A 25,419-nucleotide genomic window follows, 5' to 3' on the forward strand; every position below is an offset into this window, starting at 1 on the left:
TTGCTGAAAGTCCTCATGGTGAATTTGAAACCTCTTCTCCCCCTGAACTCAGCAGAAGTTTCCCCACTGACTTCAAGAGAAGTATAATCAGGCCTAGAATTATTAAAATAAATACCTTTAAACTAGAGACTCTGTAACCGTTTTCCAGATGTAGAAGTCTGTGTCAGCTTCATGTTCTTTTCATTATCTGGTAAAATTATTTTGATAGGTGAGATGCTAATTCTGTGTTTCTATGTTGTTTTCTTTGTGTGTCCTTAATATTTACGGAATATTCAGCTGATTTTTGCTGAAGATAACAAAAAATACCCCGCAGCTTGCAATAAGCCGAGGCTGTTATTACACACGTGGTTAGTAGCTATCACAGTGAAATATTCAGTGTGCAACGCTCAGCAATTCTGCAGGCTTAAAACAATGTTTTTGCACAATGGCAACACTGCAGCCATTAAGTCAACTTTAGAAAACATAGTTATCTTAAAACAAAAGCAAAAGAAGTGTTAATTTATGCTTCATAACCTGTTATTTGTCAAAATCCTGGAGTGTTGTTCAGCTGTAAGCCACAGTGCTATCTGCACCCTGCAGCAGGGGATACTGGAGAGGAGCAGAAATGCACAGGCACCAAAAGGGTGTCAAATCAAGTGAGTCTTCTTGTGCTGGGAAGAGCATTAATCACCCCATAATGAAGTACGTGTTTGTTTCTGACAGATAATTTGAGAAAGAAAAGAATAAGAGCTAAGAAATTTCTTTTTCCTTCTATTGCTCCCGTGTACATCTTTTGCAGTTACATAATCAAGAGTAATTAGTGAGATATTCATCAAGGATAACTAGCTTGCATGTATCTTACAGATGCAAGTGTGCAAAATATTTGATGTTCTGATTTTCCTCATGATTCTGAAACAGTAACATTTTCATTAGGTTTTGCTTTTCATTTTAAGCTCAAGAGTAATTTATTTTTTCCCCATAAACTTAGGTGGAAAAATATAACTTGAGACACTCAGCAAGATGCTTCAACACAAGTATGTCATCTCAAAAACTAATTATGTTTCATGAAAATCAATTTCAGTCTTTATATTACAAAATTAGAAAAGACCAGTATGAATTTTCAGTTGTATAACATAATACATATATTTTATATATATTGGTAGGTTCTAAATGTAAAAGTTGTCTCAACAGTTCTCTTTTAGCAGACTACACAACAAACTGTACTACTGTGTATTGTACAAGTGTGCTCATGAGCCAGTTAGAGTTGTTTGAGAAAATTTGCATCACATCAATTCACTTAAAGTTAGCGAAAAGTTTTCTGAATCATGAAGAATCTCATCTTCTCATCACCTGCCTCCCATCAGTCCCATGATGGGCGGGTAAGGCAATACAAACCTTCCTTTCCTCTTAATTCATCTCCACTTTCTTCCCAGTCTGGGTTGATGCTCATGGCAGTGCTTGGAAAAGAGCAGTTTCACATCTACTGAATCAACCTTTTCAGGAATATTATGGGCTCCAAGGACTTGCTATTTTTAAATCCTGCATATAACTATGCATGTGTTAGATTTCTTCTAATATTAAAAGACCATCAGGAGGGAATGGCTGCAATCTGTGGTAGAAACAGGAGAGGAAAAGGATTATTCACAGCCTGTATGTTACTTGTTGTCATCTGGAGGGCTTAATATCTCATCATTTACTATGTGGTTCTGTTGCGAAGTTGTGGAGCTCTTGGTATTTAAGAAAAGGTTTAAATTTTGCAGCTCAAGGTGAGATGCAAACAGCCACAGGCAGAGGCAGGCAGAAGTAGCTCATAACTTGGAACAAACTGGAAGTTTTTGCTAAGCCAGCAATAGATTCATGTTATTTATTAAAGGCCTCTTAAAAGTGAAGTGAGTGGCCATTGTGGTTCATATGCTGATAATGTGAGGAGGTAACTCCTGCACAAGACAGAAATCCTACAAACCATGTTTGGAAGGAGTTGCTGCTTTCTCGCTCGCTGAGACAAGATCAGGTAAATGGGTCTTGTCGCATTCAATTCTTGAATTTCTGCAGGGCTGGAGATGCCCCAGCTCCTCCTGGTGACACGTCCTGGTGCCACACCACCCTGACAGGAAGCTTTCCCTGGCTCTCATCAGCAACTCCCCATGGAGTGGTTGTGGGCTGCTGTTAAAAATACCCTCTGTTCCTCTTCTCTTTCAGGAACCTATCATAGCAATTAATTCCACAGTGGCAGGATGAAAAAGAAGAAAAAAAAATCTATTAATTTCTTCCTTAGCTTACTTCTTTGTGAGGTTGAATTACTAATTTCATTGAGAAATGGCAGCATTTCTCCTTTCTATGGAAATAACTTGCCTTGTGTAACTTCTGCTGGGAAGGCCTGTAGCACTAACAGGGTAAATTCTTTGGGTATTACAGTATCTTTTTCTTGGAGCTTTAATTTTTTCCTCTAATCTTTACAAGAGGAGATTTTTTTTTTTTTTTTAGTAATAATAATAATGTGAAAGATATTGCCATGAAAAGTATGTAGAATTGCAGAGCACAAGACAAGAGATGCTGCCCTGTTGTGCTGGGTGAAGGAGTTTCCAGCTGCAGAACAGTGAAATATATAAATGCTCTCACAAACCACTGAACACAGAAGGAAAATATGTGCATTGTACATCTTAGTAAGCAATGTTTTCTGCTTTAAATGGCATATTTCATTCCCCATTTGAGCATTTACAGGTGTTACATGAGCTGTGATCTAGTCAGTTATTATTTATAATTGATTAAGCTTGATCCTCTTTGTGAAAGAGTCTAATCTGGTTCAGTGTGACGAGTGTTTATCTGATGAGTTCTTGTCACTCTGTTGGTTGCCCTGTAATTCACATAAAGCAGCAATATCCCATCTCAGTTAACAGGGAGTTATCGACAGCAGTCCTGCAGCATTCAGAGACAGGGGAATATGCACAGCTTCTAGAATCATCATTGGCAGCAAAGAAACACTTATATTAATACTCATTACATATCATAGAGATTTTTTTTAAAAACAAATGGAATACAAGCTAAAAAAAATGGCTTTATTAAAAACATGTTTTGTATCATGTACAAATTTAGAGGGAAGAGATGTTTAATTTATTTTAAATAAACCCAAATGCCAATTTTGTCCCACTTCCACCACAGTGCTGAACTATCAACCCATGTTGCCCATGTTTAGGTAATTAGGAAATTTTTGAAAGGCAAAAGGAGCTGCAGTGGACTTCCAGCTCCTTTCAGGGTACAAATGGAGTTATAGAAAGGACAGGACCTAGGGAAGCTCCTGCTGGACTTGGGATGCACATGCAGGACTGAATATCCTGTGTCTTCATGATCCCAGCCTGTTGCTGGCTGGGCAGGTGGAGAGGGAGTGGGCTTGGCCTTTTATTTGGATGAGTTATTTTTAAAAGCTAAACCCACATAAATTAATGATTTAGTGACTACTGGGAATACAGTCATTTTTCCTAATAAAATAAAAAAGACAATAAAGCATCAAGATTTGATGTCATGGCTGTTAAATTCTGAAATTTTATACTTCCATTGATCAGAAAATGAATTTATGGCCTATGTATTTTCAGCATTGTAAAAGTCCATGTAATTTAGTTGTTAATCTAAGGTCAAAAGCGAATTAGCATAATAACATCTGAACTGCACTGCCCTAAAATCCCCTGATAGACATCTCTCTGACTCCTGCTATTATAAAAACTGTTCCCATTGGTTCTTGACCCTATTAAAGTTATTCCTAGATAAGCTTTTGTCTTGGTTTGAAAGATAGGTGTCTGCTAAGGAAGGCAGAAGCCTCCCTGAGAATGGCAGATGCAACCCCGTTCCATCCGAGTTATTATAATTTTGAAATCAAGGGGCTTTTAGGCAAAGATGTGGAAAATAGGAATAACAGTTCTTTACTATTATTTATCTATATGTGTATAACCAGTCAAACAGACAACAATAACTATGGCAGTAACAGCAAACAATCACAAACCCAGTCCCAGCCTTCTCGGCTGTTGGGCCCTTTCCCCTCGGGTGCAGTTCCGCTCGCAGCCGGCAGGGGCGCTGGCGGCTCCCGGTGAGCAGGGCAGGTGCGATGGTTCCCCCGCGGCTGCAGGGGGCGCTCCGGAGCGAGCTCGGGGAGCACGCGGCACTGGTGGTCTGGGATCCCGGGAAGGGATGGAACAAAGAAGCTTCACAAACCCCTGGGCAGCCGATCCTGGTGTCCGGCCGGACCCTCGGGAACAGCAGGTTGGAACGGCGGGCTGGAGCGGCAGGGACGAGCACAAATCCCGGATGGCAGACGAGGTGTATCCAAACGGAGAACCCCCTGGAGGCCTGGGCAGGCAGGCCGAGCAGGGCTACAACGTAGCGAAGGCTCGAAGCAGCAGCGGGGCAGGGCGGCCACGGCCCGGCCTCCAGCGGGGCAGGGAAGGTGGGCCGGGGATCCTGGGGTCTTTCTCCGCAGAAGGAAAAAAAACAGCCGAGGAAAAAACAGCTTCCCTCTCTGGCGTTTGGGGACTGAACTGCCCACACACCCAGGTGAAACAAAAGAGTATCCAGGTGCACCCCACCCCCAGTGGGTAGCTCTTTGTTTTCCGTAAATACCCAGCAATTTGTCCTCCTAGCAACAGTATGGGGGAAAATTCCTTTAACAGAAAAAAACTAGGAGAACTCCTAAAACCCCAACAGCTCTGCAAGGCTAGTTTATGAGAGCCTGCTTGAATAAGTAGTCCTTAGATGATGCCTTTGTGCTGGTGGGATGACTGTTTTTCCTGTGAGATATTTACACCACAGAGAGAGCCTGTATCAATCCTGATGCTTGTTATGATTTCCCCTTTGGTTTCATAAACTTTGTTAAAGTCTCACTGCTTTTCAGAGTCAGTTCTGACAATGTTAAGTTATACGTTCAAAGGTATAAAATTATTTCAGGCTGGGTTTTTCCACCTCTCATTTTATCACCTTAGTGTCATAGTATTCACGTACGTTGTGTTTCACCATTCAGCCTTTACGTGCTTTTGCTGTCCTGGGTATGTTTATTAAATAAGGCCTTCTTCTGTGTATTGCAACAAGTGTTTAACTCTTGAGTTTAAAAAAAAAAAAGCCAACACCCACTTTTCAGGGTGGCAAAGGGCTTGCAATAATGATGTAAGAAGTACATGTAATGTCCTAATGTGTCTTTAGTTTTGAGAGGATTTGATCCAGAGGGGGACTTCAGGCATCTGGCTCTGGCAGCAGAATCTTGTGGGCTTGTGGTTTCTCTATTATAAAATGCAGGGGAGAATTGGGAAACTCAGATTTAGGAAACTCAGATTTAGAAAACCTTTTGAAAAGCAGCATGCTGAACTGAACTGAACTGTCTAGTGTGGTAAATGAGGAAGACAAGGGTGAAGTGAAGAGGCCAGAAATGGGGTCCTTTTGGAAATCCACTTAGGATGTACCGGGTGTGCACTAAGACTCCTGGCTGAATTTTTTAGAAATAGGTGGAATATTTCTGCTTCAGGCCCCGTGTCACAGTTAGATTTATTAAAATAATCCTGCTTCTGCCCCAGGGAAAGCAGCCCAGTTGCAGGATCCCATTACAAGGCTGGAGAATCAGGGTCAGGCTTCTCATCCCTTCAGGCTGGGCACAGTCATTTGCAAACCGATGGTGCCCATACTCTGCACCTCCAACGTGGCAATACAGTGTATCAGGATAATGATGAAGGCATTTAGATCTCTTGGAGAAATGTCATTTAATTATTCATTGTGAACTGTTGGTTGAACTCTGCTGGCTGGGTCACACACATTTTGAGCTTCTTTGTAAGCAGAGGAAAATACAGGAGGGAATCCAATACAGTATCCCTGCCTGCTAATTATTTGCTTACCGATCCATGGACAAAAACAAACATAACAGGCATTAAACCAGCTACTGAAGTTAGCATTAGCGAACAGCTCTGCCACATGAAAAGGCAGAAAGATGATAAGAAGAAGATGTTTTTTAAGAACAAGTCACACTTTTCTATTGCTGCTATTTACTTTGAACAACTTTAGGGGGGGTCCTTCTGATGCTAAGAATGCATGGACTAATGGTATGATTGGGTAATATCTCATTTTCATTTGCATAACTCAAGTGAAACCAACAATTTGCAGCTAAGGGCAGCATAAATGTAGTGCCAGCAATCCCAAGCGTGACTAAGTGCAGTAAGGGAATGCCGGTGATGATATTTCATCACATGGCAAAAAAAACAAAGTAGAAAATAACTACAGTATCAGAAAAATAAAAACTGGAGGGGACAGTCACTCATTTAGGTGATCTTTGATTTAAAGGAAATAGCATTTGTTTGAAACAGCAGGTGCATATCTTGTTTAGAACTAGGAGGAATTCCACTTAGACATGCATTTGCACAATAAAGACCTCAGGAGTTGCCAAGGTATAATCTTTGCAGATTGTTAAGCACTCCATGAAAAAGACTGAGATACCAATTGTGAGAAGAAAAAACCCATTGTGTAAGTTATTTATTTTCTGCTATGACCAGTTTTCTGTACAGGAAAGAGAGGGTGTGTCTACCAGGAGGTCTGACAGAAGGGGAGCTCTGCGACCAGGAGCTCTCCCATAGAGAAGAGCAGGCAATGGCTGTGTGCAAAAAACTTGTGCCACACCTACTTGTATGGCTATCCAAGGAGAACAATTTAATTACTTAAAAATTGAGAACAAGTGTGGAGTTCTTTTAACTTGCAGCAGTAAGACTAAAGGGTTCAAATTCTGGTCAGACTCAAAGCACTAATTATAATCATCCCAGTAATTGCAGAAAAGTACTGCAGCTGGGAGGTGATTATGGTTTTGTATACACCTCAGCTGCTCCTTTTTAACCATGTGAGACAGCACCCTATTATCTTCCTTTTGTTCCCTTACTTATCACTTACCTCTTTCCTTAGCACTGGAGGGGAAAAAAATCCTGAAAAAATATTAGCTCTGCAAAATGCAATGAAATCCTTTCTTTAAGGGCCAAGGGCTGGAGGTGGGGAGGGGAAGGAGCAAACTTCATCCCTTCTCTTGTGTTTTGAGCACTCAGAAGTTGCCTATGAAACTAAATACTTCAGGGTTCATGAGTGGCTGGTAGGAAGCAGGGTCAGTATCATGCTATCTTTAGGAAAACAGGAGTGCACAGGGGTAAGATATGTTCAACAAAGATGCTTCACATTTCAAGCATTCTTTTCTGGGAAAAAAGATATCATACCTCTAGTTTTGAGTGTGCTTATAGCCTTATACTGTATTAGCACAATAAAGCAAATTTTTATAAGTAGAAAATGTTGATATTTAGAAAATATAAATGGTGGAAGAAGTGATTACATTTCAGATTATTTTTCTCTATCTATCAAGGATATCCAGGCATTTGAAAAAGAATGCAAAACTTGAAAATAGAGCATGGTACTCACTCATTTTTCTGCAAGTTTTTCTCTGCATGTTTCTCTGTATTTATTTCTTGGCATTGAATGGACTGCCCAAGTAGTGTTACCATCACCCAAAATGGCAAAGACTAATTCAGTGTGTGACTGAATTTTAGAATATCTCAAGCTGGGTTGGACTCATAAGGATCATGGAGTCCAACTGCCTGCCCCTTGCAGAACCACCTAAAACTAAGCCATGTGTCACCAAGAGCCAGATGGTCCCTCAGCTGTTGGCAGGTTTGGTGCTGTGGCCACTTCCCTGTGGAGCCTGAGTGACTGACCACCCTCTCAGGGAAGAAGGGGGTGACAATATGTGTGAGGTATTTTTCTGTGAATAGGGGAAAGGAAAATTCACAAAAGACGTGAAATAAAAGAATTGAGAAGGAGCAGGAGGACTCTGCTGACAATGTTTTGCAAACTCCGTTCTGTGTATCTATTATGTGTGCCTCCAGTGGTAACAAAAGATCTGAATACCCCTCAAACAATTTGAAGTTAGAGTTTTTGCTTTTACAAATCACTGTGGCCCCTGTTCATGGCCAGTCATTAGCTGTGGACACTAAAAGGGGGTGGCAAATTACTGGGTTCTTCCCAGAATTGTGAGATTATGGTTTTGTAAGATGATGTCATCAGACTGTGAGCCATAATCAGGGACACACTGAGGACCATGGGGGTTTGGGACTGGAATACATTTTGCTGACATGAAGAACTAGTGAGGTCCCTGCATATTGTCCCTCTCTGATATACAGAAAATATTCCCTTTTTATTTGGAGACTCAGAGCTGAGCACTTTCATTTCCCTCCAAAGAAGTAGTCTGGGGATAAAATCAAATGCGATCTTGGATTGCACCTCAGTATCTGCTTGACTGCTGTGTCAGACACCGGTGAGAGCAGAAAACACAGGCTCCTTCAAAGGGACAATCTCCCCATTTCAAAAGACAGGATTTCTCTGTCTGTTACATCCCCTGGAGATCTCTGCTGGGTCAGGCCCTTTTAACTTCTCTAATAATGACTGGGGTGGCAGGACAGGAGCTCTCAGGAGCTTTGCAGGTGTTGGCATGCTGATAACATGGCAGGGCAGGTCCAGAGGGACCTTGGTAAGCTGGAGAGGAGAACTGACAGGGACCTTCCGCAGAGCAGCAGTGACAAATGCCATGCCCAGCATCTCGGGCAGAAAAATTCCAGATTTAATATAATAGGGGTGGTCAGAAGGCTTTTGAGAGGCTTTGCAGAAAAATACCTGGAGTGGTCTCATTTTTTATTGATATCTCAAAAAGCATTTATGCTGTGGGGAATGTTTTGGGGAGGAGTCATGACCAAAATTCTGGGTGAACTTTGCGTCATCCTACTGAGGCTAGTCTACATCATCACAAAAGCTACAGTAAAATTTGCTAGGTTGTCTATAGCCTGGCTAACCTATCTCTAGCACCTCTAGGTATTTTGGTTATTCCCTTGAAATCCTTAAATTTGTTGAATGGTTAGGTTCAGAATAGTTTGTGCTGTGAGCACTTAGCAGAAAGCAACTATTATAATGTTTCTCATCCCAGGGGTTTTTATGTGCATTATGTCGCTGTTTCTTGCAGAGACTGAAGGAACTGAAACAGAGGGAGTTTGCTCGAAATGTAGCATCTAAGTCATGGAAAGATGAAAGAAAACAGGAGAAAGCCCTTCAACGTTTACACAAGCTAGCTGAGCTAAGGAAAGAGAGAACGTGGTAAGTCCATAGCTGCTCAAACAGAAAAAATAAGCCCTCCGCTGTTAGCTGGTGCTGTGGGACGCAGAATACCCTTGGCTGTAGCCACACACACGTTTCTAGGGCATTTTGGAAGCATTCTGTGCACAGTATTTGATTCACACTGTGTGCCGGAATGAATGTTAAGCATTGCTTTTTCAGCTGAGCTAAAATGACACATTTTTTTAGTTTAAAAAAAGATGTGTTTCATATATATTTCATAAAACCAGGCACTTTGGTTGAAAGCTGAGTGAACTAGGTCATGCATTTGCAGGCTGACACTACTTCATTGATGAGGTGAGGAACACAGTCTGTCTCTCTAGGATGTAACAGATCTCTGCGATTTAGTTTTCAAAATGCTCGCCTGGGAAAACATCCAGAAACCTAGCTTTAAATCTCAATAGCTGGATTTTTTTTTATTAAAAGGTAAGTGCTCATTTTCCCCTGCTCAGCAGAGTGTTTACCTCCCTCTGCAAAAGCGACTCCTTGCTACTCATACATTTTAGTATTGTGTCTAGGCAAGCTGTTGAAATTAATATTGAGCTTGCTAGTTGTGACTGAATTATCAAAATATGACACAGTTCTGACACTGATAAGCCACTGAAAATATATGTACTTGTCACAGTGTAATCTCTGAAGAAAAGAGAGAAAAAATGTAGATGCTCAAGTGCAAATGTTTTCTCTTTTTTCAGCCTTCGCCTCCCCAGATGAACTAACAGAGAAGTCCAACCAAGCTGCAGCTCTTGTTCAGAAATAGTCTCTTTGTCCCTAGTTTGGGTGGTGGGCAGCATGCTGAAGCAAAGTCTGAATGATCAGGTGCATGGGACATGAATGTTGCAGGGTCTGTTTGATGGGAGCAACACAACACCTAATTTTTTATAACTCATGTGGAGACTCTCTCCTCCATGAGTGTTTTAACTGTCCATATTTTATACTTGAGTATATTAGATATCATTCCCCCTAAACATGCTCCAAAATCTGAATTTTGCATCTTTCCTGAGAAAGAGGAAAGAGGAACTTACTGTTTCCCTTTTTCCATGCTAGTGAAGCACAGATTTTTCAAGCTTTTGTTGTTTCTGGATTGTTTGGGGTTTTTTTTAAATATCCTTCTGCTAGTTCGTGAAGGAAAATTTCTATCTGAGCTTAATTTATCTATTTCATAATTGTCATTTACTACCACTTTGCATCCTTAGAGGTGTGATATAGACAGACACAGGATTTTTTTAAACTGGCACTTTGTAGGCTTGTTTTGTTGAAGTCACCATTTTATTCTGTGGAAGAAAGGATTTGTGTGGGGGTTTAATATGTATTTCAAAATTGTAAAAAACTGGGCAAGGCAGGAATTCTCATGAGGAATTCCTTTCTCATAAAACCTCTACCTTAATTTCTAGATCTGATAGGGTAAAGTCATTATTTTTGGCGTTTCTTGGGTTCCTAAATGACCCTTGCAAGTTCTACCAATGGCTCATCAGCGAGTATTGCTCTGCACTGTAGCACAGAGTGATTTGGCTAAAACAAGCAAACAAATGGTTTTAACATAGGCCCATTACTCCTAGTGCTGAGCAGTTTCTGTGGCTCCTGGAAAATTGGCAGCTTAAACACTTTTTGCTCTTTTCCTTGCTTCCTACTAAGTCAAATAGAACAGATGGGAAGAGGACATGAAACGAAGAACAGAAGTAGACAGTGATAAATTTTTTCTCAAGAGGGATGAATCACTTACTTTACTTCTGTCAGCTGAAATGCTCTCCCCAGTTTTATTTTTCCATGAAAGAAATTGCTGAGATGGCGATGGTTTGGTTTGTGCACACAAATAGGATGGGGGCTGCTGGGCAATTGCCTGTGGGCAGAGCAGCAGTCACTGGAATGATGACTAAGGGGGAAGTGCTCTATGAAGCACTCTGTTTTAATATATTTTGTAACATGAAGGAATGTAAAACTGCTATCTGTAGTAATAGTGTTGTAACCGTGGTGGTCTGCTGGGCGGAGAAGCAAGATTTCTGTGGAGACAGTCTCTTTGGCCAGCCAGCCTGTCTACAGAAACTTAACTACTTTGTAGGAATGTTAGTCCTTCAGCTGATGACTTCACATGAACGAGCCAGGGGCATAATATTTACTCTTTTTTTTTTAGTACTGGATAACTGATCTTTATCATAAAAGATGGCATTTTTTCATAGTCTAAATGCACATATCCACAGAGTCTTCCTCTTTCCTTAAAAAACTCCCTTAAGTACCAATGTAATTACCAATTCTAATTACCCATGTACCAATTTCTGTCAGCAATCCTCTGAAAGGTATTGACTCAAAGTTTTATTTTCCTTCCTAGTGCTCCTGGAAGTGGCCCTATGTTCAAATCCACTACAGTGACTGTGCAAGATGATTGCAATGATACCCCCAAAAGTGCCGCCATAGATTCTACCAAAAGCCAGAATTTCAGCTGTACATTAATGCACGATGCCCAGAATTGCAAAGACGTTGCTTCTGTTGTTTCTTCCTCTCCTGGAGATACAGGTAGTCCTCAATCCGACACTAATAAATGCGGAGATCAGGTTCAAGGAGCTCAAGGACACAGAGTTGGGTTCTCCTTTGCTTTTCCTAAGAAAGCAGCAGTCAAACTGGAGTCTTCAGCTGCCGTTTTCTATGAGTTTAATGACGAAACCTCCATGGAGCATGGATTTAGCAGAAGAAGTAGGTTTGTTCCAGAAACATGTAACCTTCAGTCTCCTTCAGCAGCCGAAATAGTTGTATGCCCTGAGGAGAAACACAACTGTTTTCACCCACTGGTGGAAAAATGCACAGACACAGCAGAAGCTCCTGAATCTCAGGAGTCAAAAGGGCCATCTAGTGAGGAAAGCGGGGTGCTGGAGAGTCCCGCTGTAACTCCTGCCATGTCCCACTCAAAGCATCCGGTGTCCTTGGACACGGATAGCCACAGTGTGGATGTAAGTGCAGCCGACTTGGGGCACCAAACACTGCCCCTGGCTGCAGACAGTGCTCAGGTCCTGCCCCTGGATGGCAGTGGGCATGAGCTGCAGGCTAGCAGAGCTCCTGTGCAGGAACTTGTGGAGGATTGTTCTTCTCTGCAGGATGTTGCGGAGGAGAACTATAATGACGGGAACAGTGATCCATCTGCAAATGAAACTGAAATAAAAAACCTGGGGGCAGATGCAGTAGTTCCAGCACCATCTGAAGAAGGTAGTGGAGCCCCAAAAAGCAAACCGGACATGTACAAGAGACCCTGTCAACCCTTCGTTCCTGTTCTTAGCAAATACGGATCAAATATTCTTCAGTGGCCATCAGAAATGTTAATTTACACAAGTACAGACCCATCAATTTCGTATAGCTGTAATCCTTTATATTTTGATTTTAAGTCATCAAGAGCAAGTGACAGCCAAGAAAAGCCCAAGCATCAACCAAACATACCTCATTTGCACCATAAAACTGAATCTCACCATGTCTTGGTCTCGGATTTTACAAATAAACCTACTTCAGAGTGTGGTGGTTATGAAGTAGAAGTGAAGAAAAATGTGTGCAACTATACAATACCCCTATTAAGTGATGTTTCCCTCTTCAGAAATTGTGACCTTGCAAAAAATCAAAACAAAGTGTCCTTGGATGAGTCGTTCACGATTAGAAAAATAGAAAAGTATCACATATCTCAAAACCCCTTACAACAAAACACTGTGATAGATGAGAAATACAACAAAGTCTGGATCAAAGAAGGCCATGAAAAATGGCTTCACAGAGGCAGAAAAAGTAAAAGGAGAAGAAAATTATGTCATTGTCATTATCATCACTGTGGGGACACAACAGTACCGGAAATGGAGATGTCTCCAGTAACCGAAAAAGAAGTTACTTACAGAGATGAAAATAAATATCAGCACCTCCAAAATAATTCAGAGAAGTGCAGACATGATGCAGGGAATATCTGGTTAACTGCGAGTGAGGTACTGCAGTCACATCGAAAATTTGGCATTGAAAATGGTCCTAAGAGAGTCATGTCTGCATCAGATCACATACACTGGGACAGAGGCTGGTGTGACTTTTGGAGTGCAAAAAATAGTGGCCAACACCATGGTTGTAAAGGACCACACAGAAAGAGCAAAGCAAGCTCCCGAAGGCAGGCAAAGCAGCTGACTACGAGTTCCAGGAGGCACAGCCTAAGGCACTCTAAAACGTGCTGTAGCTGGAAAGGCAGGAGGTCAAGCTATAACCCAGAGCATAAATGTTTAGGACAATGCAGTGAGGAGAAGGGGCTGAGCCAAAACCAGCCCATAAAGAGAGGTTACAGTGTTCTGACAGAAGAGCCTGAGAAACCCCACCGCAAGCGGAGGCAGCACACCTACTCTTCTTCCTCGGATGAAAGTTCATGTGGACAGACATTATCAGCAGAGGAATGTCTAAGGCAAGTACATGCTTTAGGTACATATCACAAGGCAAAAGGGAAACACAGGAGAAGGAAAACTAGAATCCATCATGTTTTCCTTGACAGGAATGCAAAAAGTGAGACCTCTGAACCTTCCAAAGAAAATTCTGCAAATTCTACATTAAATATTTTGGGGGACCTATTGACTCAAGACTATCTAGAGGAAACTAATGCAGATCCCAAAGATGATGATGCAAAAGATATGGATGAAACAATGGAGCTGGAGGAAAGCAAGGCGCCTCTAGAAACTGCTGGCCCACAGGTGCTGGAAGATGATAAACTGATGGCGTGCGCAGCGATGGAGAGCGCACCGGCCATGCTTCCTGATGTCATCACAAGTTCTGCTGCTTCTGCTCCTGACCACACTGCTCCAGCAGCTGCTGCCAAGCAGGATCTTCCCCAAGAGGCAAAGAAAAAAGAAAATGTCAACAGTCGTGAAAATCAAGCTCGTTACAAAATTCCCGTCCCCAACAGACACTTGGAACATGCTCCTCCTAAATCCTATCTTTGCCATTATGAATTGGCCGAGTCTCTACCGCATGAGAAAATGGGTGAGGTAGCCGGTGAATGGGTGCAGTGTAATCCTGGCATGTTTAGCAGCCCCCCGCCCTTGCCATTCAAAGAAGCACAAGTAAACAGTCACACCTTTCTAACTACCGAGCAGTTAATAGCCCCCTTCCCCCTGCCCGATCAGACGCTGATATTCCCTCCTGATAACCATGAGAAGTTCAAAGAGCTCCCATCGGAGGCGTATCAGCAGATCGTGCCGCAGAACGTGCTGTCCAGCAAAGTGAAGTTCGCGTTCGCCCCGCCGGCGATGCAGCCCCCGGGCTCGCCGCTGCCGCCCTTGCCGCTGCAGCCGCCGCTGTGCTCTACCTCGGTGACCACCATCCACCACACCATCCTGCAGCAGCACGCTGCCGCCGGCGCGCTCAAGGTTCTCCAGCCCCACCAGCAGTTCCTCTCGCAGGTCCCGGCTCTTTCCAGAGCGCCTTTACCTCATCTGCCGGTAGGACCGCGGCTCTGCCCGGGCGGCCACGCAGCCTTTGTCGCCCCGCCGCACCTGCCGCTGCTGCCGCCCTCGGTCCTGCCCCCCGTCCCGCTGGCCTTTCCCCCGCTGCCGCACACCGTCTTCCCGTCCCTGCTGGCCCCGCACCCGGCTGTCATCCCCCTGCAGCCGCTCTTTTAGGACAGGAGTGGAGGAAGGAGCGTTCAGCTAAACCGTCCTGCTGTTTCTACAGTTCCCTCAAGCTTTGCAAAGTGGTTCTGTGAACTAAACTGGTTAAAATTTCTCATTCCGTGGGAAGCATTTACTGTACGTATAATGATGCAACAAACATTCATGGCAAGTTCAGACCTATACTATTACTAAAGCACTGAATAGTCTGATACTAATTACGAACTATATATATGTGAAAATCATGTCTTAGAATATGTATAATGTATATAAAATATATTTATAGTTCTATAACTTATGTTGTAAAGTATTCACTTTTTGGTTTTTTATCTTTGTGTATTTGCACCTATTTAATGTTTAGACAAAGCTGATGCACTATGTTTTGTACTATGTTCTCTGAAACTGTAAATCTAGTGACAAATATCTCTTGCAATAAATTTTTGTTAACTACTTAAGTATATCAAAAATCTTTCATTATAAGCCTCATGGATGTTGTTCTTCCATGTTGTTCTGCAGCTGAATAGCATCCTCTGCCCCTGCTATGTTAGGATAACCAGGTTTCCTACATGTCAGTGATTTATTAGGGAGGCTCAGAGGCCAATACCTTGAGTGCAGCTGTCTCACCAAGCCAGAGAGAAAGGGTAATAGATGTGTTTGTGTTAGCGGCTTGATGTCACCGTGACAAATTTTGCCTACTTGTACTATGTGCACAAACTGCTGACTGGTGGAGCTGATCCCTTTTATACTAAACCACAGAAAGACAATGTAACAAATATAATGCTGGTGATGGAAGGGGAAGAAAGGATAATATTGACAGCAGTTTGGCTTCGAGGGAATATTGCTTGTAGCAGAAGGGTAGAGCCTTGGTTCCCCTGAGCAGTTTCTCTGATGGTCCACAAATCTGTTGGAGGGAGCTCCTTGCTGCTGGGCAGCGTGTGAAGGCAGCAAGAACACAGGAGGATGAGGGGGAGGTCAGGAAATCCACCAGAGTTTGATACGAATTCTTACCTCTTCACCCCACTACTTCCTCCAGCATTTCGTTAAAGAAGTAGAATAACAACAGAATAGAGATGAATTAATAATATACTGCCATTGTTTCTAACTGTATTTCAGAGACTTCTCCCTACCTCTGCAGCCTTTTTATTGCTGTCAAGGTTCTTTTTCAAGCTTTAGTGAGGTGAAATCTCGTTTGCTTTAGTATAAGGTGTATCAGACCCATGCCTGCGATAGTCCAGAATAAAAGCAGAAGTCATTCTGAGATAGAACCATCCCTTTGGGTTAAAATGAAGTGTTATGTGAATGAAGCCACAGATTTGCAGCATGAAGGTTAGTGCTATAAGTAGGCCCTCCATAATAAAAGGTAGGTGATAGCTCTCTCAATTAATTACTTCTTTTCACCTTTTTATATACTATAATAAAATCATATAAAGTTGAACTGAAAGAATAGTGAATTTTAAGTATTACTAATATACATTGCATATTAATAGCTACATGCGTTAACCATTTGCAAAGTAATGCTATATCCTACAACAAATATATCTGGATCTTATTTTCTGCATTGATAGCATTAGAACTTACCTGTATCAATATTGCAAGTTTTAGTATAATATTACATTAAAACTATGGCAAACAACATCTTGCCACTCTGATTATAGAGTCACCTGCTCAAGGGATGTGAGCTTTCCATGTTGTGCAGTTGCAAAGGGCTAAACTATGTTAATAAGCAAAAAGCTGATGAGAAAGAGCAGGTGAGCAGCCAGGTTCTGGAGAGTGCCCGGATCCCCCGCCTGAGGCTGCAGCAGGGCGTGGGATGTTGCTGAGCACCCACCCCTGTAATGCCAGAAGGAAGGTATATTTTCTCTAGTTCTAACTTCAGGTGGATGCCCACTTCTATTTATGTGGTACCTAAAAAATACAGGAATAAGTGACTTTATACTCCTTTGTTTCAAGGGTATGCCTGTGTAAGGTGTTTGTCTCTACTACATCCTGTCACTGAGCACAGGAATCTCCGTTGGAAGCGGGAGGGTTGTCCTGGGTGACTTGGGTCCCTTGGGTGACATGTACTGGCTTCTGCACTTCTGCCGTCCTCAGTGGGAGGCAGCACAGACAGTGCCCTGGGTTGCACTGTCCCATCAAAGACAAAATCCATCTCATCATAGAGCAGTACATTAAGAAAAAAAGAAAAAGAATCCACATAGGACAAATATGGTTGCACGTTCTGGCAGGAGATTAAAAATCCCCAATTTAAAATTTTCAGTTGCAATGTTCATTGGAAACTCCCGTCTATGAACTTGGAAGTCCACATTTTTTCACCAAAATGTTCCAGCAACTTTGAATTCTACTTTTTCCTTACAATTTAAATTATTTTTTCTATATTAAGTTGTTAAACAGTTTTAAGACATTGCACAATTCTTTATTATCTACTGTAATTGCTGTTCAATAGTGTATAAACTATTTAAAATAAAAGACTAATAACCATAAAATGTAATAATTTTCTAATATGGTATTGCCTTTAATCCTAGAACTGTTTGTATATGTGACTTCATATGTAAAAGCAAAAGCAGTATAAAAATAAACCACAAGTTAAGTTTCAAATTGAACACACTAAATTAAATTACCTACTGAAATATTCTTTTGAGTTTCTGTTTTATTATTAAATACATAACTTCTAGTAAGTTATATAAGGGTAGTTCTGCTTTTGTATGTTTTATCTGGTATTTTAGATTAAATGTATATTTTTATTCCATAAATTGGTAGTGTAATTTATAAACAAAAACTATTGAAAGTGTTAAATAATTGAATTTTTATAATTCTAAATAAATTCTACCCAATTCCTTAAATCTAAGTAATTTACTTCTGAATTTAAAAATTTGCACAAATCTAGTGTGTCTATGCTCCTGGCCACTTTGCCAAATTTAGAATTTATTGGGGTTTCTTCCTAGTGCAAGCAGTAAAAGCGTTGCTCCCAAAGGGCAAGAATTAGACCTTCAGATCTAACCCTAAGTGAGGTTAGAGATTTTGTGAAGTGATTTCCCAGACCAGCTCTGCAGAGAAGTACCTGAAAAGTTATGCTGTTCCATTGAGATGAGAAGAATATCTTTATTTTGATCCTTAGGAAGTTGCAGCCTGCCCAGACTGGCCTTCTTGGGGATGTTCCATTTCTCAGGTAACGTGAGCTATAAAATAATGGTCCAGAGGAGCTCTTGGGCATTGAGGAACGTAACTGTCTCATGTTGTGAGGGACAGTTTGGAGTAACTGGGCTTTTGTCTTGTGTCTCTTGTGTCTGTAAGTACACAGCAATTTTAAAATGCTACCAATACATGCAAAGAATCAGATTGTTCATTCGGTTTCGTTCACAAGCTAGAAGCTACTCAAGCTGTTTATTGCTGGGGAGAAATGACCAGATTTCAGGTTCTGCAGGAGTAAGCAATGAGTTGTGGCTCACGGAGAAAGTGCTGGTCACAGACATTGGTAAAAGAAACACTTTGTGTGGAGGATTATTGTATGAGAATGTTTTTACCTTTCAGTTTAATCAAACAACAATGAAATGGTTATGAAGCAATGTCTTCTTTACCTGCAATGTTAACTTTTCATTAGCTGGTCAACTTTTGGCACTTGTAAAAGTGTCCTTTGGGTACAGTATTGAAATGAAGCTTTAAAAGGCTATTGGAACATCCACTTCTCTTTATTCTTGTACATGATGATGTGCTACTAATACAACAGATCAAATGGCTATAATTTTTCTGACAAGTTTATTTTGTGTAACTCTGCTTTTCCTTCAAATTACATGTTTTCTGTTATGATAATATTAACTTGATATGCTGCAGTTAAAATACAGCTTTAAATATATTTGTTCAGATACTTCCTTGGTGTAGATTAATGTACTGCTTCTGGCTTTGGCTTGTAACCACCGAAAATCACAATGCCAAGGGTTTTGTTAACTCCCCCAGATTAAGGCAATACGTTATGACCACATGAATGTATTTTGAAGACAGTTCCTTGTTTGTAAGGTGGTAAATTTTAATCTGATGGGTATTTTGCTGCGGTGCTCAGAGTCTACGTGTTCTGAACTCCATACATTCATTTTCTGCTCTCTAATTACTGTACATTGCCGAAAGGCTTGTGTATGTGTAGCAGTGCACACATTTATGCAATATGCCTACCAGTTGTAAAATATTACAGTGCTATATTAACTCTCTTTATTGAAAGTAAAGACATTTTTACTGTATAAAGATCATGAGATATTTTTAAATTAACATGACTGACTATCTAAATGTGTATGTTATTTCATAGATCACTTTGATTTAGTATTTGCAGCAGGCATGGTTTTGTACATTACGTCCTCCCTTCTCCTCTTCAGGAACATTCTAAAGTTTTCTCTTTTTCTCTTTCTCTGTGACTAAGATTATCAGAGTTTATTGGAATTTGCCTATTTATGAAATGAACCAGGCTATTTTATTACTTTCATCTGCAATAATTAGTGTACCAACTTTATGAATTCTAAGACATTTTTGCTTCAAGCTTCTGTTTTATTTTATGGGTATTATAAAAGGTTGGGAGAATTTCTACCCTGAGTCTAAATTCTGACCTGTTAGTGAATTTCTGAAACCAATGGACTCTAAGGAAGCTTTGCCATTAGTGTTACAGAGGATTTATTTTGACCTGTAGCATTAGGCCTCTTTATTTATTAAAACTGCCTAATACTTGCTGCTTTCAGTTGAATAATAATTTCATAAGGTATGATGAAGAGCACAATCCAGTAAAGGACAATGAATCAATTTTTAATCAGTCTTCTACCTCCTTTGTTGTCAAGTTTTTTATATAATTAATGACCATAAAGTTAAATCTTTAAAATTTCTGTTCTGGATCATCAGTGGTTTGAAACACATACATGCACCTTCTAGACTAATACCAAAGAGAAAAACTGTTCATTGGAATATTGGATTTTCTATCTGTTCAGGCTCACTTAGAAATTTTAGTAAGTGGGACTACATTAATACAATATGCAGGTAAAATAATGTATCAGGAGTCTTTGTTTTTGCTGAGATAAGATCAAAATGTGCAAATCCATGTAGAAAAAAACATAAATAAGCTTCAAATGTGAACCCATGATGAATACGGTATTGTTTATGAGAATTAAAGATGATTACTCTTAAATCAGAAGTGGTGTTTGTTTGCTATGAATAAGACTTTAAAAGGGAATTTTTTTTCTTCAAAAGAACCAGCAAACAGGAAAATACTTTTGAAAATACTTGGTTTTAGATCAGCTGGGTAGGACCTGTGTACCTTTCTCATGGGTGAGAAGGAGCAAGTATTGGACATTCAAAATCCTACATGTCATAAGGAAAAATCTTACACTTCCAGTGCACTCTTATCTCGATTTAATCCAGTGAAACCTGCAGGAAGAATTAGGAGATTCATTTAAATGAATATATTTGGACTACTGTGAATACAAAGAAAGTGAAGCCCAGCTCAGGTCCAAATTTTTTCTTGCAATGTGACTCAGATTTAACAGCCTACGTAATTTGACCCCCAACCTTCTTGCATGTCACAGACTCTTCTATAAATGGCTTTTATGTCACTGGAGTGCTGGCAAGAATGACAGTGAAATCCAATCTCTCCTCTTGTGTCAATAATGCCTGCTGAAGCCATCACTGTAGGAGATGCTGAAAGGAGGAAAACTGAATTGGACAGTGCCTAAATCATGCTTTTTGCTTGTGGAATTGTAAGTGGAAATGGGAGCTTACTTGCATTTTACTGTTTCTACATCTCCAGCTGTGCATGTGTGTGTGTACACATGTACCAGGTTACTGGTTTAGGATTATTTTTTTCTAGGTGTAGTTAAGTAGTGGTAAGAATATCTTGTTTGAAATGTACATAGCAGAAGGGAAGAAATTGTTGAAAGGAGGAATAATGACACAGAATAATAAGGAGAAAAAGTGGTTGTAATATAATGAGCCCATCTTTTCCTCTCGAGGGTGGAGGGAAGTTGCATGAAGTTATTTTACCTGCTTTTTATTTGGTGGCTCTGTTTTGTATCTTTTTACCACCAAAATTAACAGCTCTGTTTGCCTCAGCTGGTCTGTCAATCCATCAGTGTCAAAGAAAAAAAGTCAGGTTTGCAGGAGAAAATCTGCATACAATTTGCTCTTAATGCAGTCCCTTTTCTCCCTGGAGAAATTATTCATAGAATGAACCTTCAGTGTGCAAAATAAGCCCGTTGCTCTCCCTGCCACTGCCTACAGCTGCATGTTTGCTCACCTTTTGTTAACTTGTCATTCTCCAGGAGCAGAAGAAATTAGAAGGAAGCTGCTTTTTTCCACTTCCACCAGCTGAAGAAGACTCAGGTCTCCAACTGGGTTTCCTCAGCTCTGTTGGATGTTGGTGCAGTTGCCTGCCCATGACAGAGGTCAGTCAGGCCTCTGTTCTTGAAGCCGTAAGAGGAAACACAGTCTGGGATGTGGGGTATTTTGTGGCTTATTTTCCACAAAGTGATGTGGGCCATTGAATATGTTATTGGTTAATAAAAAAAGGCGGAACGCTATTAAGGTTGTAAAAAGCAGATTAAATAGAAGCTAAGTGTTGGGGTGAGAATACTGAATGTTGATCACAAAAGGTTTCAGGAGGGAATTGTCAAAGGTAAGAAATTGATAATTAAGAACAAGAACTGTAGTAATAATATTTTACATATGATGTAAAATACCTTACATAGGCAACATCTGTGCAAAAAAAAGCAGTCTTGAGTCACCAGTCAAGTACTGGGAGCTGAATTTTGGGCAGCAGGTTGTTGAGGGAAGCAGAGTTGTATGGAATGTAGAACAGTATGCACAAGGGGAGAAGGAATTGCTACTCTGAAGAATGTCTTGAAGGACAATAGAAAATGGTTTTAGGGGAAAGCATACAGATACTTTTGGAGGGAAAAGGAAGGTAGGGGTGAGGGGGATTGGACCTGCCAATGTTCATGGAGCTGGATGGTGACACAAAGAGGTACAAATGAGGCGGGGTGGCAGGGGAGGCACTGCTGCAAGAGTTTTTAAAGACAGTTTTCATAAACTCTACTCAAGCCTGCAGAAATTAGTGCTAATTAATCTCTAGAACCCCCCTGCCTCCTTTTATTCAATTATCCTTGGGGGGTACTTCTACATTTAACCCCAGGACGGCAAGTGCTGGGGTTTCCTGACGCAGCATTGTGCAGCATTAGTATGCGCCGTGGGATGTACGAGTCCTGCAGTAGCTCAGGGACTAATTACCTGGAAAGGTTGAAGGCGCAAACACCTATTAAGAGTATTTTTTACAGAGAGCAAAGTTGCAGGGAAACATGAATAGAGGCCAGTGCAGCTGCATGTGTGAGAGGTTTTGCTTGAGGTTTAAGTGTTTCAGGCTCTGTGTGCTGCTGTGTCACAGTGTGATATGAGGTATCAAAGCCACTTCTCCCCATCGTTTTTCATTATCATGCAGGGTTATGAGACTTAGCGGGGCTGAGAGATGCGATTCGACACATCATGAGCAGATGCGTCAGCAGGAGCAGCTAAATGTGACACAATTTTCCTCAAATGCTGCAGTTACCAAAATATCCCTCTTTGTAAGATGTTTTTAAATAAAACTACATGCCTTTTGATGGCAGCAGTGCTGAGACCCCTTTCCAGGGAGCATGGATGTTTGAGGAGCTGTCAGCTGGTATACAACCTCACCTTGCAATGGGGAGGAACAGTGCAGGGCTAAGCAGATATTGCCAGCTGGAGAATTTTGTTCTGAAGCACTCTTATAATTCTAGAAACAAGAAAGCAAAACCCTAGTGGTCATCAGGGATTCCCTGTCTGTGACCATTCAGCAAAGAGTTGTCTGAAATTCAGTGGCCTTGTAGGGGGAGAAAACTCCATAGAATAACTGGCAAGCTTTTTTTTCAGCTTTTAAATCCATAATGCATGTATGTACATGTTGTTAATAATTCATAATAATGGAGAGCTCTTGCCCAAGAGCACATTCCCCTATCACAGAAAATAAATTGTTTAATGATGTCTAGGATAGAAATCAGAGGCTGGCTCTAAATCCAGCTATTACAGAACAGTACTAGACATGCAGTGCACACTTCCATAAACAAATAAATTCATTACAGTTTAATAACAGTGGAAACAAAAAATGTAAGGTAATTTAAATAATGTGCAAAATAGAGCCGTATTTTATCATAATGCCAAGTACTCACATTCTCAGGAATTCCTGATAGCCTTCAGGGCTGGCCTTAGTGCAGGTAAGCAGTAAGGTGGAATTTTAATGTTATCATCATGGCCTAAATTTATAGGGAGGCAAAATGCAGTTTTGTGGTGGTAGTTGTCCAAGCCTGGGTGTTAGATGGAAAAGAGTCTGGGAATGCTCAGTTTGGTGCTGGGTTACTCAGTAGGTTTAGGTGGTGTGATGCAGAGTAGTGGCTTCTGGGATTTGAGAGCAGAGGACAGGATCTGCAGAGCCTCGCTGCCATTAAGGAAAAGCAGGATTTGGAGATGCCAGTGGTGCATTGCAGGGGTGTGAAGAAAAGTGAGGCGGGGAAACGAGACCTTACAGGCTCAAACTTCAGTACTCTTGCAGAGAAATTTTACAAATTGTCTGCACCCTTTGATTGTTGGCTAATTTAAGCGCCTTATTTTCATGTGTGTTAAAATAAAATAAAAGATGGAATTTATTTCTTGCATAGAAATGTGTAATAACAGAAGACTCAGTAGTGACTGACTTTGTTTTTCTAATTTCAGCAATCGAAATATTCCTTATGATGGTGAGAGCTCACTCTGCTGGGTAGTGCCCTGTCCTGCTGGGGTTCTCCCTGGGAATGCTCCTCTGGAGTGAATTGCTCCTGGCCATCAGAAACAAACATACCAGGTGACCCAAAATGCTCATGTTTTATGTGTGTTCCATTTTCCCTGCAGTTTCATGGATCTACAATGCATGAGGACCATTTCAGTTAGGTGTTGTCAGACTGGGTATTTGTCATGGTGATTCTGTTATAAATATTTGTGTTCACTCTGTGATAGTTCAGCTTCAAATAATTTTTTGCTTGTCCTGTTAAATGGTTGCTCTGTTTCACAGAAGTGTCACATGCATCTTACCCTGGAGCTGAATTAAATGTTCCCCTAGGTGATGTGTAACTCTCTTATGCTCTGATAACAACAACATCATCCTGAGGGAGGGGCCCTTTCCTGATCAATGTTCTAGTAAAATAGTAATAAGTTGGTACTGGTTTAACTTGAATACTGCATATCCTCAACTGCAACATCTGTATCTGGTTGAGCTGCTCTGAACATGTATTTGTAGCCAGAACTCGTCTCTCTCAGTAAGTTTTTGATTTTATGAAGGTTTAGCTCAGAAATCTCAAGCCAAAGTCTGGATTTTGAGTTCAGGATATTCAACTAGGCTTAGATTTGACAGGTTTTGGGGTCTGATTGGAACTTCTGGAGCATTTAAGTGGTTCTGGATGCTCTTTCTGAGACTGCTAAGAACAATTCGGAATGTTCTCTTTCCACAAACCTACACTGATCATCAGCCTCACAGACTCATCCACTTCCTTGGAGGTTTAATCTCCCAAGCATACCATATCTGTGTACTAATAACCGTAAATGGGATTTCATCCAATTATTTTCTTAGAAGATCTCACCATACCTAATGAGTGTACTCACCATACCACCCTGGAGTAACTGAATTTGGTAATTTTAAAAATGTAAGCTGTATTATTTTTCTTTTAAAGGCTGTGCAATAATTTCCACATTCATTCTCCTTTCACAAGCAGAAGAGAATTTGAGAACTGGCTTTTTCTTTGTGTTTGTCAAAGGGAACTAATTTTATATTCAATGATACATTTTTTTCTTTCAAGCCATCCAGAAATTTTAATATACTTGCTCTGTCATACAATAAGAAAATGACTATTTATCCCAGTGGATATTTTTTCAGGAAAAAAAAACCAACCCCTTTGCTTCTTTGAGGGTTTAGACACGAATTCTAGTTTCCTCTACTCTGCATCTTGTGATGCTCCTTGTCAGATTAATGTGTTTTAAAGCTGTCAGTTGGTACCTGAGCTGTCAAAAAGGAAGATTAAAACCACACCTTTCTTCTGGGGGATTTGTTTTGCATTGCAAAATGCAGAGGAAGAGAAAGAAAACCTTTCCTGCTTACTGCTGGCGTACATCTGAGGCTTGCTGTGTGTGCCATGTTTTGGGGTTAGGAAGGAATTTTTGTTACTGTCAGCCCTGGATATTCACGCTAGAACAGATTCAAGATCCTGAAATGGTTATTATTTTGTGAGGAGCAGAATGTACACAAATGAAGGGTCATGGGTTTGATTTTTATCTCAGGCCCAAACAGGGCATGTGATTCAGGACAGAAATAATTTCTCTCTGCTTCCTTCAGGAGACTGGAACAGTTGCATTTACCTTCTAATGTAGTAGACACACTTATTTTCTTATACAGTCAATCAGTAGATGAAATATGTTTTATTAAGTTTCATGAAGTTTTAAGCTAGGAAAAGAGAAAGATACAATGTTTTTAATACTAGCAAAGTCACTCTGCATTTATCGTTTCAGAAAAAATTACTGTGCTATTACCGCAGGCCTGGTTCCTACGGTATATCACCGTGTCCCGCAGCTATAGGGAGGAGGAGGAAAAGATCCAGCAGGCAGGAATTGTGCAGCAAGATTG

The 25,419-nt window shown here is 40.8% G+C and overlaps 1 protein-coding gene across 3 annotated transcripts in view; it reads left to right on the forward strand.

Annotated features, from left to right (window-relative positions):
• ZNF804A (zinc finger protein 804A) overlaps nucleotides 1-18,604 on the forward strand; it is a 159,461-nt gene extending 140,857 nt beyond the window's left edge. For all 3 annotated transcript variants that reach the window (XM_048309632.1, XM_048309633.1, XM_048309631.1), the window contains 2 exons: nucleotides 8,990-9,120; nucleotides 11,462-18,604. In XM_048309632.1, the coding sequence (XP_048165589.1) occupies nucleotides 8,990-9,120; nucleotides 11,462-14,750 (3,420 nt within the window). In that variant the 3' untranslated portion in view covers nucleotides 14,751-18,604. The remainder of the gene's footprint in view (nucleotides 1-8,989; nucleotides 9,121-11,461) is intronic.
• Nucleotides 18,605-25,419: the final 6,815 nt, after the last annotated feature.

This window comes from Corvus hawaiiensis, chromosome 7, assembly GCF_020740725.1.
Source record: "Corvus hawaiiensis isolate bCorHaw1 chromosome 7, bCorHaw1.pri.cur, whole genome shotgun sequence".
Classification (NCBI taxonomy): Eukaryota; Metazoa; Chordata; class Aves; order Passeriformes; family Corvidae; genus Corvus; species Corvus hawaiiensis.